The sequence below is a fragment of the Apiospora hydei genome, assembly GCF_038363865.1.
Source record: "Apiospora hydei strain CBS 114990 chromosome Unknown utg000004l_segment0_segment0, whole genome shotgun sequence".
Classification (NCBI taxonomy): Eukaryota; Fungi; Ascomycota; class Sordariomycetes; order Amphisphaeriales; family Apiosporaceae; genus Apiospora; species Apiospora hydei.
The window spans coordinates 7,606,578-7,625,723 of NW_027117363.1; the positions used below are offsets into that span (position 1 = coordinate 7,606,578).

Consider the following 19,146-nt stretch of genomic DNA (forward strand, 5'->3'; position numbering starts at 1 on the left):
GGCTAAAGTCTGTAAAACATAGGAACTATACACTAGAGAAGGAAGCCATGACAATGACAAATCGTGTCTTCACGGACCCTAGGGACCACCAAGACACGAAGGTGAGAGTCAAGTGACTACAAGCTTCATTTAGAAAGCCAGGGCGAAAAGCCCAGCGACAACGACGAAAGCGGCACTGGCCACACTGTTGCGGACATTACCGCTGCTGGCAGGGACCTTGCAGTCGCTGCCCGTGCAGCCGGCAGCCGGGGTGCCGGCGGGTACCATGACAGGCTTGGACAGCGAGGCGTTGGCGGTGCCATTGGTCGTGCTGTTGACCAGGGCGTTGACCAGGGCGATGGCGGGCGCACTGGGACCGACGGGGACCACGGTGGCAGTGACGTAGACGGCAACCTCGGCGTCGGTGGTGGGATTGGAAGCGGCAGAGGGGCGGCAGCGGGGCCGGCAGAGGGGCCGACAGAAGGGGCGGCAGAGGCTCCGACAGAGGGGGCGACAGACGAAGCCGGCTTGATGGTTATCGTCTTAGTTCTATGGGCAGTGGAGACGATGGTGGTCGTCTTGCCATTGTCGGAGCCGCCGTTCACGTTGGGGCCGCTGGGGCCGACGACGGGGTAGACGTCGGTCTTGGTGTTGGGGCTGCCGTTGGGGCTGCCGTTGGCGCCCGGAGAGTTGACAACAGGAACAACAGTGGTGTGGGTGCCGACCTGGGTGGTCAGGGATCCAACGGGACAGTTCGTGACCGTGGGGGCGCAGGAGGTGATGGTGTAGACGTTAGTGACCTTGCGAGTTACGGTACTGTACACTGGCGAGTCCGCCTGGGCAGTCGGGGTGGCGACAGGGATGAGCTTGGTGGTGGTGTCAACCTCCGTGGTGACGGAGCCAACAGGGCAGTTCGTGACTGTCGGGGGACACGAGGTAATAGTGTAGATGCTAAAAACCAGTGTTAGTATTGCTCTCTACAAAGCAACAAATAATAACATGCCCTACTATACGGAGACAGTCTATCATATAAAGGGATGGATCATGGAAATTACTTACTTGGTGACGTATGCGGTCTGGGTCAAGAAGGTCGGGGGAGTCGGCTTGGGCGAGTTGTTCTTATCAGACACGGGGCAAACTGTGGTATAAAGGGCAACCTGGAGAATAAAATCGGATTAGCAAGACTGAACCTTTCGTAATATTGCATGATTAACACGTAGTGCATTGTGGAACTTACAGTTTCTGTGGTCACTGAGCCTACGGGGCAGTTGGTAACGGTCGGGGCGCAAGAAGTAACGGTGTACACTGTGACGTTGTCAGTCAATCATTGCAATTCCGGAGGTAAGCTGATCGCAATCAGCTTCGCTCACCAGCACCGAGAACACTAACCTCTGGTTGCGAATTCCGTAGAAGTGGTAAACTGGGCATCGGACGATTGGGCTCCCGATGATTGGGCTCCCGAAGACTGGGTTGCCGACGAAGGGTCGACAGTGGGTGTAAGGCTCAGCTGGGAAGAGCTGATGGTGCCGTTCTTGTAAGGAGCGCTGACCGAGAGTGTGGGGAAAGCCGAAGTAGAAAGGGACTGCTGGTCGTTGTCAGCAGGAGTGGTGACACTCGCTGTGGGCACGGTGGTGGCAGATGAGTCGCTCGCAGTGACTCCAGTGACCGAGGCCGGGTCAGAGACAGAAGCAGAAGTCGAACCAGAGGAAGAAGCAGAGGCCGAATCAGAGGAAACGGCTGAACCAGAGGAAGAAGCAGACGCGGAATCCGGGGTAGAGGCCGAAACAGTAGCAGAAACCGAGGCAGAGGCCGCATCGGAAGTGGAGACCGAAGCAGAGGCCGGGGCCGAGTCGGACACCGAGGCAGAAGCGTCTGAGGCAGAGGCAGCGGCAGAGGCAGAGGCAGAGGTAGTAGCAGTGGCAGAGGGCAGGTCACTGCTGACAGGGGTGCTGGAAGTGGTGCTGGAAGGAGTGCTGGAGGGGGTCGTGGTGGAGCTGGTGGTAGAGGTCTGGGGATCCTCGGTCAGCTCGTACACGGAAATGCCCTTGACCTTGAAGAAGGAGTCCTGGAAAGCGGCACCGTTCGAGGCGACGTATTCCATGCATGTGCCCTTTCCAGTTTTCGTGGCGCAGCCATCCGTTGCACCCCACTTGTCTGGCTGGTTGGCAACAGAGCAGAAGTTGATGTTCAAGACGAACTTGAGATCCGCGAAGTTCTGGTCAATGTTGCAATCGCTGACTTGGAACATGGGCTTTCCCCATGTGGAAGGGTCCGGCTTGCCGGCTTGGACGTCGGCAGGGGCAACCTTCCAGCTCCAGAGCCTGATGTACTCCGAAGTCCACTCCGTTGCGTAGACGCCGCCCGTATCAGAGCCAAAGACGCCATCATACGAGTTGGCCGAGCATGCCTGATAGTCATACTGAGGAGGGGCGATATCGGCACAGTTGTTAGTCACCACCGAAGCGGACATGTCGCTTTGCTTGATGGTGCAAAGACCATTGTTCGCATGGGCGGTGATACGGTTGAAGGTCAGGTCATTCCAGTTCTCGAGGAAGTCGAATTCACCCTTGGATCCGAACATCCCTATCCCTCCATTAGCGTCTGACGTTCATCCTTCAAGACCCAATATCGACTTACAAAAGGCAGGCCACGTTCCACAAGTGGGCTTGGGGAGGTGAGAGAAATCGCCAATGAAGAGGCCGTGGTTGTAGGTTTGCTGACTCTCAACTCGTACACTCCTGCGCCCTGGGTACTTATCCCATGTATCAGGCATGGCCTGGTTGTAATCAACACCGAGATAGAAGCCATCGTCGCTGAGTTGAACTAGGTTGTGGTCGTTGGCACCTTGTTGGGTCTGGTACTCAGCATATCCATTGTTGGGATCGATCTGTCCCAGGCGAACGGATCAGTATTAGTCGATACATGTAAGCTATGGATGAGAGACATAGAAAGTCTTACCGTCACGAAGTTCCACTTGTTGTAGAAGTTGGAGGAGCTGTACTTGTCTGCAATCTTGTACGACTTGGTAGCACTGCTACTGGCCACAAAAGCAGCGGCAACGACGCCGACGGTATTAATGAGGGAGGGAGCCATGGCTATGGCTATGGTATGTTATATTATATAACGAAGGGCTCTGGTTTAACGAAAGAAAGACGTGAGATACGTCGTGTGCCGCGAAGATGCTCGGGCTTGCTTGGTTGTTGACGAACGGAGTGACCAAGGAGAAACCCTTTGATACCAGGCCCGGGGCGCCTAAAGGGTCTTATTCGAATCGACACAACCATCGCATTGCCTCAACTTGCCTCTTGCAGCTGGCTGCTGGATCTAGGGTGGCTAATTTCACTTCACACCACTCGGTCGAAGAATGAGGCACAGCCATGCTACTACTACAGAGAAGCGAGGCCAGACCGACTCCTCTCTGGAGTCGCTAGGTGCCAAGCGTGCCATGACTGGTCGGAGGGTGAGAATCCATACTGCTGACAGGCGAAATGATTGCCTATGAAAGAATAGCTAGCGTGCAGGTATCGCCAGATTTGGTTGTCACGCCGGCTCTGACTATGGGTTGGTGTTGGCATGGGTTCAGCTAGCGATTGGATATGGACTAGGGTCTTGCCAGGAACACCCGCAGGCGGCGAGCGCCGTTCATTCGCCCGGGCTCTTCCAGAACTGCAAGACTGCAAGGATGGGACTGGCTCACCAACGGTACCTGCGTCAACCATCAAGCAGCACAGAGTTGTCAGAATATGATGGAGCTAGAGTTGGGAGTATCTGTACCACTGCGGGCTCGAAATACATCCACGGCTGGCGCCCCTTCCGACCTGAGCTGGCGATGCCTTCCCTCGAGGCCACCAAGCAGCTCTGTCCACTGTTGAAAGGGGAACCATGCTAGCAGATGGCCAGACACATTTTCCCGCCCATGGTAATGGCGGAATAGCACTGCACGTTCCAGCACACCTGGGTAGATTAAAGGCGAGTAAACGTCACGGTCGACCTCGGCCGCCTGGACGGGTGGGCCTTAGCAATGAAGAAGAGGGTTGAAGGGCCAGTGGCAAGGATGGAGGATGCCAGCACAGCTGTGCCGCAAAAACAGGCGACAGTTCCCCCATTGCCCCTTTTCGATAGGACTACTACTGGCAATCCGGATTAGCCAGTCTGTTTCTGGCGAGCTGAAAATGAAGGAAAACAGTCTAGATCAGCTCTAAGCAAGAGGCGCTTTCTTGGACCTACTTCACCTGAAGGGACTAATTGATCCCCTACTGGCCTTAGGCAAAAGACTAGAGATAAGCTTCCCGACAAGCAACGATCACTTTCTGCCCGACAGTGATCCAAGCTTCCCATGTGGTGGTGTCGGGGCCGTGTTCAATCCAGCGGGGATTTGTATCTGCGAATATGTCCGAAAGAAGGTTGATGGTGTGACATGGTCTGTTCAGCATGGGGATGGGGATGGGTAGATTGATGCAAGGGTCAACGCGAATGTGAAAGGCATCGATAGGTACCTAGGTACTGACTAACATTTTGGGGGAGTGGGAACTGCTGCAGGTGCGTCCGGAACTTTGGGCCGGATCACCCCTCCAAATCGAGTCTAGTCCCAGCTCGGAAATTAATTGGAAAATCTTGTGACAGGGGTCCAGTCATGGTACGTCGATGATGTATCTTTTAGCAGCAGCTCTACAAATCGCCAACTGTCTGTGCAACAGTACGCGCGGTAGGGCAGATCTGTTGCACTATGCACGCCACTTACATGATAGCTAAGGAAGCTGTACAAAAGAACTTCTAGATATGGGGGCATCTTAAGATTGGCTGTAAAGTGAGACAATCTTGTCAGTCGCGATGGCGTTGTGGTGACGACTCCTGTGTTGACGTCTGCAGAGTCAACAGGCAAAGGCACCACACCCACACCAACAGAGGACTCAAGGCAGACAGTCATCAAGCGTGTGTCCCTTAGCAGGCTTCCTTTGCTCAACCAGCATGGATGAGAACTGCAGATGCCTTTTTATCATCTCTTGACCAGTAGAATGAATAATATGTCCATTCTTCTGGACAGAGCCCGGCGTCTTGTGCCTAGGTACGCTCACAGTCGTGTTCAATCGAAGCCAAATTATGTAGTTTGCAGTGTAGTGTCTTTGACACAGCAACTGGCATCACTCAGAGGCAGTTTCACCAAGGGGCTTCATTCGTGGTGAAGGCCCGGCATATTACTTGCGTCCACTCAGAGATAACTCGCAGATATTATGATGCGTATGATGGAGTGTTCATATGGTCGATACAATGAAATCGTCCGACAAGCCTTGCTTGCTCCCGTCGACTAATTGTGAGATTCTCGTTCGTGCAGCAACTGGTCATCGCACCTTGATGTTGATTTATCTGTATTTGCCAAGTACTTTTATCCCTGTACTTGGGGCTCCATTCAAGATCAACCAGCTGTTTTGACTTATCAAGATTGTATTGGCTTGGAATCAAACAACCGTAAATCGAACTCACAGAATAAACCACACTTGGATATCGCCATGAGATACCTCGAGACCATACGTCGAAGACCGGCGTGCGTGGTGGGAATACTGACCATCACCGTCTTCCTCGTGCAGATAGGCTTGACCCTTACCGATATTCCGTCGATATCTCTCATCCAACAGTATGTCTGTATTCGGCAGAATCCGGGAGTCGACCCGGATTCCCTCACCCCAGAGCAATGCCAAACCATCTCGGTGGTTCGCGAGGTCAATGTAATCCAAATGCTATCAACTTTGACCGCCTCGGCCCCTGGTATGATAATCAAGCCCGTTGTCGAGTGATCAACTGTATAGTGCTCTGAAACTGACGACCCTCCTTTCCAGCAATCCTTACGGCGCTGATATATGGCGCTTTGGCCGATATTGTTGGCCGAAAACTCGTATTTCTTATGAGCCTGTCGGGGTTAGGGATCTTTCAAATAGCCTCGATGGTCTTGGCTATGAGTGTGCCGACCATCTCTGTGGAATCGGTGTCCGTTGCTGGACTGGTCCTATTTATCGGCGGTGGAATCGGTGTTGCAGAGGCTATGGTGTTCACCATCATCTCTGACGTGACCTTCGACCGTTGGCGGTAAGCAAGACTGCAAACCCCTACAGATCTCGTGAAAAGCCGAGTTACCTGTCTGACGCAGGCCATGTACCACGCAGAACAATATCATTCCAGATCGCAATCTGCAGCGTGCTTCTCGCCGAGATCGTGGCAGCCGTCAGCACCCCATCTCTAATGTCAGCCTCCTCCTGGGCACCGCTACAACTCGGACTCGGTCTTACCGTGGCGGGTGTCCTTTTCCTCTTCACGCTCCCAGAAACACTGGACATCATTCTCGCCCCGCCGTCGCAATATCGGCAACGGACCATGCTCTCTACCCTCGCCGAGCTCATGGAATTCCTGGCCCGCCTCCGCCACAACAGCACCCCTATCTGGCTCCTGACCCCGGCAGCGGCGCTCACCATGCCCATCGCCACCACGACCGCGTCCATCCTGTCGAGAACGGCGCCCTTCCGCTACTCGACCACCTTCGCCGCCTCCTCCGCCCTCGTGGCCGTCCGGGCCGGCACCACCATCTTCGCCCTGCTGGTCCTGCTACCGCCTCTCCTGATGTTCTACAACCGCCGCCACCTCAGTTTCCTCCACCGGCACAGAGAACCCGGCACTTCTACCGCATCTTCGCCATCCCAGCTCCATCCCCTATCCCGGGACCTCGACCTCGCCCGCCTCTTCGCCCTCTTCCCCATCCTGGGCACTCTGATCCTCGCCGCGTCCTCAACTGCGCGCGGCGCTACCGCGGGCATCGTGGTCTTCACCCTGGGCGCGCCCGTACCAGGTCTCGCGCGAGCAGTGCTGGCCCGCCTCGTGGAGCCGGCCCACCGGGGACGCTTCTTCGGCATGCTCGCCGTGGTGGAGCAGACGGGGTTCCTGGTCGTCGGGCTGTTCCTGTCGGGCCTCCTGGACGCGGGCTTGCGCCACAGCGAGGGGCAGGGGGATCAGTGGCTAGGCTTGCCGCTGTACCTCGCGGCTGTCCTGTTCGCGTTGCTGGCGCTCGGACTCTGGTTGGCACACCCGCCAGAGTTGCAGCAGCCGGTACAGACTGAAAGAGATTAGCCAGGACAGGGGCAGATGGGGTGGGAGTCACTTAATATTTCAATGCGAAGATTCTCAGTAAATACAGTCTATTGAAGCGTAACAAAACGAATGGGTTGGAGTGATAACTCAATGTATGTTGATTAATGTGAGGTCAGTACATGCTAGATATTTACATGAAAGTAATCTTCGCTACACTTCATTTACAAGCGTGATGCCTTTACAAACACAGGGGTCGATTTACAGAAGTGCAACAGCGGCAACCAGAAGGCTGACGATGGAGAAAGCGCCAACCTTGGCAGAGCCGGCAGTAGCGGGAGTGGTGGCCTGGGGGCTGTCAGGGCAGCCAGGGCCGGAGCAGGCCGATGGAGTGGGCTTGGCGGTGACGGAGTACATGCCAGTACCGGCAGGGGTGGCGAAGGCGGTGCCGTTGTTGATGGCCGTGGGGTAAGGCTTCGCACCAGGAGTCTCAACAGCGTAACCAGCTGCGTTGACGGCAGGAGGGGAGTTGTCGTTGGAACCGTTGTTGTTGACACCGTTGGCACCGTTGCTACCATTGGAGCCGCTGCTGGCAGTGTTGTAAGTTCCGCTGGAGCCGTTGGCACCGTTAGAGCCGTTGCTTTCAGCAGAGCCGTTAGCACCGTTGCTGCCATTGGCACCGTTGCTGCCAGCAGAGCCGTTGGAGCCGTTCGATCCAGTGCTGCCGTTGCTGCCAGTAGAGCCGTTGGAGCCAGTAGAGCCGTTGGAGCCAGTGCTGCCGTTGGAGCCAGTGCTGCCGTTGGAGCCAGTAGAGCCGTTGGAGCCAGTGCTGCCGTTGGAGCCAGTAGAGCCGTTGCTGCCAGTAGAGCCGTTGGAGCCAGTGCTGCCGTTGGAGCCAGTGCTGCCGTTGGAGCCAGTAGAGCCGTTGGAGCCAGTGCTGCCGTTGGAGCCAGTAGAGCCGTTGCTGCCAGTGCTGCCGTTGGAGCCAGTAGAGCCGTTGCTGCCAGTGCTGCCGTTGGAGCCAGTAGAGCCGTTGCTGCCAGTGCTGCCGTTGGAGCCAGTAGAGCCGTTGCTGCCAGTGCTGCCGTTGGAGCCAGTGCTGTCGTTGCTGCCAGTAGAGCCGTTGGAGCCAGTGCTGCCGTTGGAACCGTTATCACCAGCCGGGGTGCCGCTGGTGCCGGTAGGCTGGGCCGGGTGCTGCTGTCCGGAAACGGGGCAGACAGTAGTGTACAGGGCAATGGTTTCAGTGGTCACCGATCCAACAGGGCAGTCGGTGACGGTAGGGGGCAAGCGGTGATAGTGTAGACCTTGGTCGTGGAAACCGTGGAGGTGGTCATGACGGGTGCACTGGTCACGGTGCCGGTAGGCTGGGCCGGGTGCTGCTGTCCGGAAACGGGGCAGACAGTAGTGTACAGGGCAATGGTTTCAGTGGTCACCGATCCAACAGGGCAGTCGGTGACGGTAGGGGGCAAGAGGTGATAGTGTAGACCTTGGTCGTGGAAACCGTGGAGGTGGTCATGGTGACACCGTCCGTGGTCATGCCGTCAGATCCGGGAGCGGAAGTGGTGGCACTGCCGTTAGGTCCAGTCTGGGACGCACCGGTGGATGAGGCAGTAGAGGCGGAGGCGGAGCCGGCACCAGTAGGACCGGGGTTGGAGCCAGACGAGGAGCCAGTGGCAGTGGTCGAGAAAGATTCAGTGGCAGAGTCAGTTCCAACGGGGGTGGGAAGTGGCATATCGTCGGAGGCTGAAGCAGATGCCGAGGCGGAGCCGGCATCAGTAGCACTGGGGTTGGAACCAGAAGCGGAGCCAGTGGCAGTGGCCGAGAAGGATTCAGTGGCAGAGTCAGTTCCAACGGGGGTGGGAAGTGGCATATCGTCGGAGGCTGAAGCAGATAGCGAAGCGGAACCAGATGCGGTGACACTGACAATAGCAGAGCCGGAGGCAGACTCAGTGGCGGGAGCAGTCTCGGTGGCGGATGCAGACTCGATGGCGGATGCAGACTCGGTGGCGGATGCAGACTCGGTGGCGGATGCAGACTCGGTGGCGGATGCAGACTCGGTGGCGGAGTAGGACTCAGTGGCGGAAGCAATCTCGGTGGCGGATGCAGACTCGGTGGCGGAAGCAGTCTCGGTGGCAGACGCGGAGTAAGAGTCGGTAGCAGATTCAGTGGCAGATGCTGAGACGGACGCGGTGGCGGGGTCGGTGGCAGAGGCCGAGAAATCAGTGACGGATGCCGAGAAAGATTCGGTGGCAGACTCGGTGGCGGAGTAGGACTCAGTGGCGGAAGCAATCTCGGTGGCGGATGCAGACTCGGTGGCGGAAGCAGTCTCGGTGGCAGACGCGGAGTAAGAGTCGGTAGCAGATTCAGTGGCAGATGCTGAGACGGACGCGGTGGCGGGGTCGGTGGCAGAGGCCGAGAAATCAGTGACGGATGCCGAGAAAGATTCGGTGGCAGACTCGGTGGCGGAGTAAGACTCGGTGGCGGAGTAAGACTCGGTGGCGGAGTAAGACTCGGTGGCGGAGTAAGACTCGGTGGCGGAGTAAGTCTCGGTGGCGGAGGCAGACTCGGTAGCGGAGACAGAGGCAGACTCAGTGGCGGAGACAGACTCAGTAGCAGAGACGGACTCAGTAGCAGAGGCGGAGTCAGTAGCAGAGACAGAGGCAGACTCAGTGGCGGAGGCGGACTCGGTTGCGGAAGCAGCGACAGAGAAAGACTCAGTGGCAGAGGCCGAGACAGACATTGTCTCGGACTGGCTAATGGGGTCATCAGTGCAGTTTTCGTCCTCCTCATCGGCAGAGCTGGTAGAAGCAGTCATGGAGGCACTGGATGTGATGGAGGCAGACTCGCTGTTTGTGACAGAGGCGGTGGGATCGTCATCGCATTCCTCCTCCTCCTCACCCTCACCCTCACCCTCACCAGAGGGAGAGGTGGTGCTGGTGGTCGCTGCAGAAGTGATGGTCGCGGTGCCAGTAATGGTGGCGCCGGTGCCATCAGTGTTGGTCACAGTGGGGATCAGAGTGAGAGTGGGTAGGACAACGGAGGGAGACGTAGACGGAGAGGTGGTGGGAGTGACGCTGGCCTTGGGGTCGCAGACATCGGAGTCGCATCCACCACAGGTGAGCGCCTTCTTGACTACATCGTAGTAGTGCTCGCCCTCGCAATCCTCGTTGTGGGCGGCGTAGTATGCGTCGTAAATCGAGACACCGCCAAAGTTCTTGCAGGACTTGTGCTGGCAGATCAGGTCCTTGGCCTGCTGGGGGCTAACGTAACCAGAACTGGCAGCCCTGGAGCTGCCGGCAAGACCAATGTACAGCTCGGCATTCTTGCTAGGCTTGTTCTCGAGCCACTTGGCCCAATCGTCCAGGTTGAAACCGGACGGGTTCGTGGCAGCACAGGATGGGTTGTTGTAGAACTGGATGAAGAGCTTATCGAACTGAGCTTGAGCCATGATCGAACTCATTTGGAAGTGATCCTTGTCCATGGGGCACTGAGGGGAGGCAGCAAGGATCAGGTTGGCGTTGTTATCCCGAATCAGGCACCGGAGCTTGTCGATCATGGCAATGTAGGGTGCTTGGTTCTTGAACTTGACCTCAATGTCGAAGTCGAAACCGTCGACAGACACTTTGCCAAAAGGACGCGGGCCCTTGAACTTGTTGCTCCAAGGTCCGAAGATGTTGTACATCTGCTCACCGAAGTCTTGGCCAGCCTGGACTGAAGAGAGGCCATAGTTGCTCTGGTCTGTCTTCTCACCACCAATGGAGAGGTAGACCTTCTTGCCAAGGCTGTGGCACTTCTGGATGTCTGCCTGGATGACGCTGCAATCACTAAGAAGCTTGGTGGCCAGGCCATTCTTGCCCTTGAAGACAAGATCGCCACAGTGAGAACCGAAGTTGGTTCCTGGGAGACCATTGCCGTGCTCAGGGGAGTTGTTCACAACACCGAGGGTAACATAGTCGATGCTGGCAGACTCGCAGTACTGGCCAAGAGTGTCGGCGTCTCCAGCAAAGTTGGCCGCTTGTCCCTGCTGATAGGGGTAAGTAAGCTGTCTCGAGGCATTCAAGTGATAGGATAGGGAAGGCTCACGAAGTAGGTGTTGACCTTGTAGTCCTTGGTGTAATGTGCCAGGCCCGGGGCGGCGGTGGCAGCGGCCACAATGACCGACTTCTTGAAGAGCATTTTTGGGGAGAAATTAAGGGAGGTATTATAATACTAGTAAGGATTGTGGTTGGGCCGTAGGCCAGTGGAGAAAGAGTGCAGTGATCGATGACCAACGAAGGGACGCGAACCAGTATGGTTGCAACGGCTGGCAGGCAGACCGTGTCTTGTCAAGTGCCGTTTGTGGGTGATAGAGAAGAGAGAAAGGAAAGACCGAAAGAGGTGAACTCGGAGTCTTAAAGTAGGAAGAAGCATCATCGTTCCGAGACCCCGTCCACTGGGCGAGGCGTGCCTCGACATCCCCTCTCCCCTACCGGATCTGGACGCCGAAAGTCCATGTCGTTCTCGATGTCTCGATGGAGCCAGCCCAGATGAGCCTCGAAAGGGGCGCCCTCCTCTTTCGCACTTGCACGCCCACATACAAACTGACCTAAGTCACTTAGAAAGTGACCGGTAGAGCTAGCCGCTCGCTGTACCTGCAGCCGCGCGCCGCTAACATGACGATGGTGGGCTTGATAGTCGTCGGCGCTGAACATGTTTGCAGTGCTAGAGTGGCGTGCTCTAGGCTAGGTTGGGGATGGCGCACTGGCCGCTGTCAGAATCGGGAAGGCCACTAATGTCAGGGACAGCTTCTAGCGCTGCTCAATAGTTGCATGTTTGTCTCCAGTCCAGCGCCGGCCAGCACTCGCCATTGGCCAGATGGATGTTTGGCAAGATGCGACGACGGCCGCCCACGCGAACAAGTACTTGTATCTGTGCCTGCGGTGGTAGCGCGCCGATACCCACTGGACGGCCGGTTCAGCCAGCCGCTCCCCAGCTTAGCCTGGAGTCTAGATCCCCCACCCTCAGGAATCAGCAAAGCATCCCTGTCCGGACCGCGCGCGAGCTGATCTCGGCCAATTTCGTTCGCTGCACTCATTCGTCCCGGTTCGTCCTAAGCTTGTTCGATGGGGTTGGCAAGAGCCTGGAGGCTAAGACGGAATGGATCATCGCTGCGAAATCGTGCATTGGCGATGTGTTTGCCCATCGCGCCAAGGCTGTTCCGGTCAGCTGGGATTCCCCCTCTTGAGGCTAGGCTCGAAATGTTGGCCGTCCCCGTCGATCGAATGCCCTGAGCAGCTGAGATAGCTGAGGAGGAACTTGTTCTGTTAGCAGGATACCGTCACTACAGAGACTGCAATGGACCCAACCGCCGTCTTGGGCTACTGCAGTACTGAAATTACCTTGCCATCAGGCTGTGCCTTTCATGCGATGTCGCCGTCACAACATACACAAAGTATGATGAAAGCGGTTTGGAGAGAGACCCCCGCTCTGACTCGATGATGCACCGGATTTGAGGCAGTTCCGCCGGGACACAGCCTGCCAAGCGAGCTTCAAGCTTGGTTTTCTTGCCCTGACATAACATATCCACAGAAATATGTCCTCTGCAACTGGGTTGTTTGCCTCCGGGACGTGCAGCAACTTGGAGGTAGGAGTCGTTACCTACAAGCTAGGACTTCAACGACGGCGTACGATTGTGGCTAGTGATGCTGCATGTCATATTCGTGGTGCTTGCCACCGTTTATTTCTGTGTCGATTCTGGATCCCATCAAGCGAAACCGAGAGGGCCGCACAGCCTGCTATTACGCCCCTTGTGACAAGTCCTAATGCAGCTTTTATAGCTTCATCATAAGTGTGGTATGTTACTAGTCAGTATGATGGCCAAAACCGGAGGGGTCACTAGTACTACATGCAAAGATACATATGATTTTGCCTCCCACAAGAAATCCTAGATTTTCACCCGTATTTCCCTAACTCAAGCCCCGAGATCATATGTTGTATTACTTGAGTAGCCTTCGAGGTATCAGTCGCGTCCACATCTCCGGAGCGATCCAGGGAGCTAATGACTACAAATGTCGGTGCTACCATCGACAGCCTGTAAACAGTACAATGGAAATAAAATGAGTAAATGAAGGTGACAGTGGACGTCTCGGTTCGCTGATATGAAGAAACTTCCTTATTGCGGCACGTCTTGTTGCCTGCGGTCCTTTTCCACGGCCAAGATAGCACGCTCGGCCTAGTTCCTGGACAGACGGAAGGGAATTTCATTTGGGCTGCTGAAATTTGCAATCGGACAGGAGATATTCTCCCTGCATTCAAAGTATGTACTGCAACTTTGATGATGTACAAGGGACTATCAGCCTACTCCCATCCTGTGTGGGCCCATCACCTCCCGCATCGTTAGAGAAGTCGTGCCTACCGGCTCCAGGTGTGATCCCGCCAGGTTAGCTGTGTTAGCTTCATCAACGCAAGATCAGTATTGGAAATATTCGTTAGCACAAGGGCGCGGCCGCTTCGTACAAATATCATCTACTCCCCAAGCCGAGGTTGGCCATTTATTTACCCCCTCCTTCCGTTCGGCAGCCTCCTTGGTAGGAAGACCACTCTAATCTCAGCATACTACCGCGAGCAGAACATACGGGTACAATGACAGGAGAGCAGCAAAGGGTTGGCACTTTCTCTTTGCAAGGTACCAGCACGAGTCAAGGTCTCTCCTTGGCCCATGTATTAGCAGTTCGCCACTAATACTGCAGTCATGATACATCAATTCATCCTATGTACAGTTCGCTTTATGTAACATGCAAATTTCAGCCTTTATATGCACGCGCAAACCCCCTTGTTGGCAGGATGTCCTCCTACTCGGTATCAAGGACGATAACTTCAGCATCCGCATTGCCAACACTTTTAACAGAGAGCTTGTCACCAGCCCGCAGATTATCGATGAAAGCGCCATCTCCCTCGCTGTAAACTTCCTCCCGACCATCGAGCCTGACCTTGGCCTTGCCACCCTTGGTCATGGGAATGTGGATGAAGACCTTGCGCTTGGGATTGTCAGTGGCGTTGGCACCCACAATCCACTCGAACTTGCTTTCGGGGGCAATGATACCAGCCCCCATGACGAAGTCGGCGTGGATGGGAATGGTGTTCGGGATCCGCGGCTCGGCCTTCTTCTCCTCCTCGGCCGTCGCCTCGGGCCCGCCCTTGAGGGGACTTAGGATCGGCACGAACGCCTTCTTCTTGTCCTCCTCGGGGAAGTTGCGGGTGTGGTAGCGCGGGGGAGGCCACGCTTCCACGGGATGGCCCAGATCTGCAAGAAGTGGACGGTGTCTTTGCGGTGCTCGTTAAACTCCGAATGAGCGATGCCGGTTCCGCCGGTGGTGAACTGGACATCTCCACGGTTCATCTTGAAGAACTTGTCCGACTGGCCGCCTTCACTGCCCTTTTGCAACATGGAGTCGCGGTGCGTCAACTCGCCAGACAGGATGTACGAGAAGATCTCAAAGTTGGCGTGCGGATGCGTTGGGAATCCCGTGCCGGGCTTGACGCGGTCCTCGTTCAGCACCCGGAGCGAGCCGAAGTGGGTGAACCGAGCATCATACCAGTCGGCGAACGAGAAACTATGGTAGGTGTTCAGCCAGCCATGGTCTGAGTGTCCGCGTGTGGCCGAGCGGTGCGGCGTCAACTTGGCGTGGGAAAGTGTCTTAGACATGGCGTTTTTGACCGCGTTCATAGACTCCGAGGGGTTTGTGGCGTATATATGCGTAGGAGCAGGTTTCAGATCAGACGTGGCAGTAATCCCTGCTGCTGGCGCTGCTTGTTGCGGTACAGATGACAGAAAACCGTCGTTGAAAAGGATCTCTTTCAAAAGGGACGTGACTATGGTTAAGTTGTATAGGAGTACGGATATTGAAACCACCAGAAAGGAGGACACTAGGATGGCACCCTTCATATATACAGCTCCAGATGCGGTTCTGGAAACCACGTGTCGATTCGGGAGTTGGAAGGCTACTTAGGTAAGTAAGAGATGAGTGATGATTGGGAAGAGATGACCTAGAAATCGGCCCCTATTGGAAATCATGAATAAATAACTTGCTGCTGCGGATTCCAAGACTGGGCGAGCTATCATGCCATTTGGTGATCTTTCCACACTACTATGACGAGGTTTTCCTGTCTATTAGCGCCGCTGTCTTGCTTATGGACGATTAGCTCATTGCTTAGACAGATTACCGATGCCCCACTTGATCAACAGTGCCTGATGACTAAGGCTCCATAAGTGCGGTGGCCAGAGGTCTCAGGTCTGTTTCTCGGCTGATGGACGTTGCAGCAGCACTTGGTTCAAGACAATGTCTCGCAGTAGTTGATAAGCACGCGACGTTGAGCATGGCTTGGTTGCTGTGCAGATAGGTATTGATGGGCTATTGTGTGGGGAAAATAAAGCAGTACGCCATTTGCCAGCAAGTGGAAGCTAGAACTCGGGGCTCTTATTAGAGCTGAACCTTTAGGTACGTAGTATTTCCGCGTGAAGAAGGTATGGCAAGAACTTGGGAACAGCCACCCAATTCCTACACAAAAATCCGAGTGAAAGTTTACGAAAAGCAGAAGAAGTAATCCTTAACAGACAACTCCTTCCAATACATGTTCGGTTATTGGAAAGACTTGACTCCGGCTTGCTTACTTGCCTCTTTCTCTGGTCTGCTCGAGCATCTCCATCCCCGCTTGCTGCCCCTCCATTCATCCATACCAGACGTTTTCGCTAAGCAATGTGGGTGTGCTTCAGAGTCTCCACTTATCTGTGAGGCCCCGCATCGCCGCCACTTACACTACATAACATACAGCTCGAATATATCCTTCATCACTTGCAGTAGACAGTATCGTTGAGTTGCCTCCAACTTGGCCTTTGGAAATTGGTAAGGTCATCGGGGTCTTGTCACCCCATGGAAATCTCGGCAAAGCAAGCTTTTTCTCCCAACTCAGTGGTTGTGGACGTATCTACTTGCCCGTTTTGGATCTCACAATGCATCGTGCCTATGCTTAACACCTGCTTGTCAAATATGTTCAACCGCGTATTTTCAGAGGTAAGCATTCCTTCGGGCTATGATGTCGCCAAAGGGATAGAACATAGTGCTGCTCCCTTGGTCGGAGGGAACTATATCAGCTTGGCACCGTTATAAAGTGACCATAGCTTTTAAGTACGCCAATCTCTCTACATCATATCTGAAATGAGGAGGTGGTGAGATGATTAATATCTGCCTCGTGTTCGGACTATATTGCTGCGGCTTAAAAATTCGTCACACACTACCCTCTATTCTATGAATCCTGCCGTCGTCACTGAGGCCATGTTGAACAGATAGAAGTCTAGGGTTCCATGCTCCACAGGCGTATGATATGCCTGCATTACCTTAGGCTGTCTGCATAGAAGCCGGATGATTAGAAGCAATTCTCTCCAACTTTAGTATGGGACAAAAAATAGATAGAGGTCCTCGAGCCGAAAGGCGCACATTTGATGTCGTTATACAAGTTCGAATGGTTCGAGGCTCTGGACTTCCAACCCCGGCGAGGTTCAAGGAAAGCGTCTTCCGGGCACGCGCTTCAGCCGCGGGTAATGCGGATGTGGGCGCCGTTTGATATGTCGAACAAAATGTAGGCTGTTCGTATTCTGGGGTTTTGTGGCCAGCAGGACGCAATGTTCATATCGTGTGAGGCATAGGTATATCTTGTAGTTCTGATTAAGTGTTTGGCACTGTACGTCGTTTGGTAAGAAGCTCCCAGTTCTGACATCCCCCCTTTTAGCTAGTCGTTCCAGGGTCACTTCAATTCCAGCAAGTTCCACGGCACATTTCTTTACATCAATGTATATGTGCAAGCAACATTTGGCAAGTACGGATAGGACACCGAGTATTGAATTACCTAAGATAGTGGGCAGAAAACTAAAGGTATGCACGTATACAGTACGAGTAGATATGGTAGGAGTTGTCCCAGGTCAAATCTGGAAGGCATGACGCTGCCCACATCAATCCGATCTTTGGACATCCACCAGGCAAGCAGACATTTGCATATGTGGACGGCCTCATCACTTCACCCCAAGCCTTTTATCTTTCCGCCCCTCATTACAATTTCCATTGTCCTGATGCAAATAGAAACACCGGGTTGGCCAATCTGACTTTCTGTTTCCCCCTTCTCCTTTGTCTACTTTGACGGTGCCTTCCTCGCCCTCTTTTCAAACCCGCCAATCTAACATTAACCATCATGCAGGCCCGCGCTGCTGCAAGAAGGGCTACAGAAGCTGCACAAGCCCACATACAAGTCAAAAAGAGCGACCCTCAATTTTACAACCGGGAAGAGGGTGCTGCTGACCCTGAAGGCACCATACTAACTGCATCTTCAAGTCTCACTGTGCAGACAACGGTCACAGCAACCACCACCAGGTCAGACGTGGCTCCCCACAAGCCAAATGATATCGTACCCAGTACCACTGGAGCCGCGACACTTGTTTCAAGCACCACCACCACAAGGAAGCGAGGCAGAAAGACGCCAAGTGTACCAGTCAGAGGCGGTTGGGATGTATTGCCGCACAACTTAGGCCAAGTATGGGCACCCAAGGATGTTGCAGATGAGAAGGCAGGCAGTGCAGCACATGGGAACCTGTATGAAGACAATACAGATCTGCCACTGAAGAAGAGATTGCGCAGCAACAGAGCCTCTTCCAGCAATGATGTTGTTCCAGCTCCCGTGAACCACGAGCAACCACCACCAAATGCAGCGGAGGAACAGGAGGTCAAGGAGCAGCTGGAGCAACAATCGCCCCCCGAAGCCGAACAGAAGACACCCAAGCGAAAAGCAAGAAAGACAAAGGACAATCCATATGGCCTGACTCCTGGCGAGACTCCATACCCAGATTGGCAAGGTCCGAACGCCCAGCAGTGCGAGGAGATCTATCGTATCCTCGCCGATATGCATGACGATGTTCAGCCCCTGCCACCGCAAAGATTCCAGCGCCGTCGCTTGAAGTCGCAGGATGTGGCGAGGTCCCCTGCGTCCTGGATGGCCTAATTCGAACAGTCTTGAGTGGCTCAACAACATTCGACATGGCAGACAAGATGTTGCAGGCACTAGTCGACAAGTTCGGGGTCTCGGAAGAGGGAACAGGTGCTGGTAGTGTTAATTGGAACAACATCAGGATTGCAGCCTATGATGACGTCTATCAGCAGCTTAAGTCAGGCGGTCTAGGAGCTAACAAGGCAAAGAACATCCAGGCCATCCTAGGCATGGTCTACGACGAAAACATGCAGCGGCGTGCTGCGTATATTGAAGAACAAGAGACAGGCAAAGAAGCGGATGTTATCTGTGCCTCTTCGAAGACAAAGGGCCAGAAGGATCTCGAGATTCTGAGAGCTGACCAGAAGAAGCTAAACCTCGACTTCATGCATGATATGACAAAGGACGAAGCTTTGCATCACTTTGTGCGATATCCCGGCGTTGGCGTCAAGACGGCAGCATGCGTAACCCTGTTCTCCCTGCAGCGGCCTTGCTTTGCTGTGGACACCCACGTCTTTCGCATGTCGAGATGGCTAGGCTGGGTCCCTCAAAAAACCAATGAAGATGATACCTTCAGGCATCTTGAGGTCCGATGTCCCGATCATCTCAAATACGGTCTTCACCAGCTTTTCATTCGCCATGGGAAAACATGCTACAGATGCAATGATAAAAGTTTCAAGGGAACAGAAGCATGGGATGAGTCTATTTGCCCCTTAGAGCACCTCCTGGACCGATTCTCCAAGCGTCAAGCGAAACCGAAGGAGTTGACGAAACCCGAGAATCAGGGTAAAGCCCAGGGTAAGAAGAGCAAGACTCGTGGCAGAGGCAGACCCGAGATCCAGTACATGAAGAGCAGTACTACAAATGACGATGACCCTGACGAGGGCGGCGTAGAAGCACCATCTGAAGTTCAAGCTATTGATGAGGGGGATGAGAGTGTAATCATCAATGCCAATACGGCACCACACGGCGCCGAAGACGAGAGCAACATCAATGACAATCAAACAGAGGACGAATCTGAGCTTTCGGAGCTCGATAGTTCAGATATCTCAGATATCGAGACATGAAGTCTCCAGGCTTAGT

The 19,146-nt window shown here is 54.5% G+C and overlaps 6 protein-coding genes across 6 annotated transcripts; 3 read left to right on the top strand and 3 right to left on the bottom strand.

The window, feature by feature from the left end:
* Positions 1-129: 129 nt before the first annotated feature.
* PG997_004905 (uncharacterized protein) lies at positions 130-3,072 on the bottom strand (the record flags this gene model as incomplete). Its single annotated transcript, XM_066809220.1, has 7 exons — positions 130-393; positions 495-930; positions 1,039-1,136; positions 1,217-1,284; positions 1,369-2,562; positions 2,617-2,866; positions 2,938-3,072. 7 exons carry the CDS (start codon positions 3,070-3,072, stop codon positions 130-132), a joined length of 2,445 nt encoding a protein of 814 aa, XP_066672838.1.
* A 2,414-nt stretch (positions 3,073-5,486) lies between these two features.
* On the top strand, positions 5,487-7,092 carry PG997_004906 (uncharacterized protein; the record flags this gene model as incomplete). The annotated part of the gene is made up of 3 exons (XM_066809221.1): positions 5,487-5,742; positions 5,814-6,060; positions 6,105-7,092. The coding sequence occupies 3 exons, from the start codon at positions 5,487-5,489 to the stop codon at positions 7,090-7,092; spliced, it is 1,491 nt and encodes a 496-aa protein (XP_066672839.1).
* Positions 7,093-7,311: 219 nt separating this feature from the next.
* Positions 7,312-11,229, bottom strand: PG997_004907 (uncharacterized protein; the record flags this gene model as incomplete). The annotated part of the gene is made up of 3 exons (XM_066809222.1): positions 7,312-8,432; positions 8,650-11,074; positions 11,137-11,229. The coding sequence occupies 3 exons, from the start codon at positions 11,227-11,229 to the stop codon at positions 7,312-7,314; spliced, it is 3,639 nt and encodes a 1,212-aa protein (XP_066672840.1).
* A 2,654-nt stretch (positions 11,230-13,883) lies between these two features.
* PG997_004908 (yhhW) lies at positions 13,884-14,737 on the bottom strand (the record flags this gene model as incomplete). Its single annotated transcript, XM_066809223.1, has 2 exons — positions 13,884-14,273; positions 14,351-14,737. 2 exons carry the CDS (start codon positions 14,735-14,737, stop codon positions 13,884-13,886), a joined length of 777 nt encoding a protein of 258 aa, XP_066672841.1.
* Positions 14,738-17,274: 2,537 nt separating this feature from the next.
* On the top strand, positions 17,275-18,078 carry PG997_004909 (uncharacterized protein; the record flags this gene model as incomplete). The annotated part of the gene is made up of 1 exon (XM_066809224.1): positions 17,275-18,078. One exon carries the CDS (start codon positions 17,275-17,277, stop codon positions 18,076-18,078), a length of 804 nt encoding a protein of 267 aa, XP_066672842.1.
* Positions 18,079-18,113: 35 nt separating this feature from the next.
* PG997_004910 (amidophosphoribosyltransferase) lies at positions 18,114-19,130 on the top strand (the record flags this gene model as incomplete). The annotated part of the gene is made up of 1 exon (XM_066809225.1): positions 18,114-19,130. The coding sequence occupies one exon, from the start codon at positions 18,114-18,116 to the stop codon at positions 19,128-19,130; it is 1,017 nt and encodes a 338-aa protein (XP_066672843.1).
* Positions 19,131-19,146: the final 16 nt, after the last annotated feature.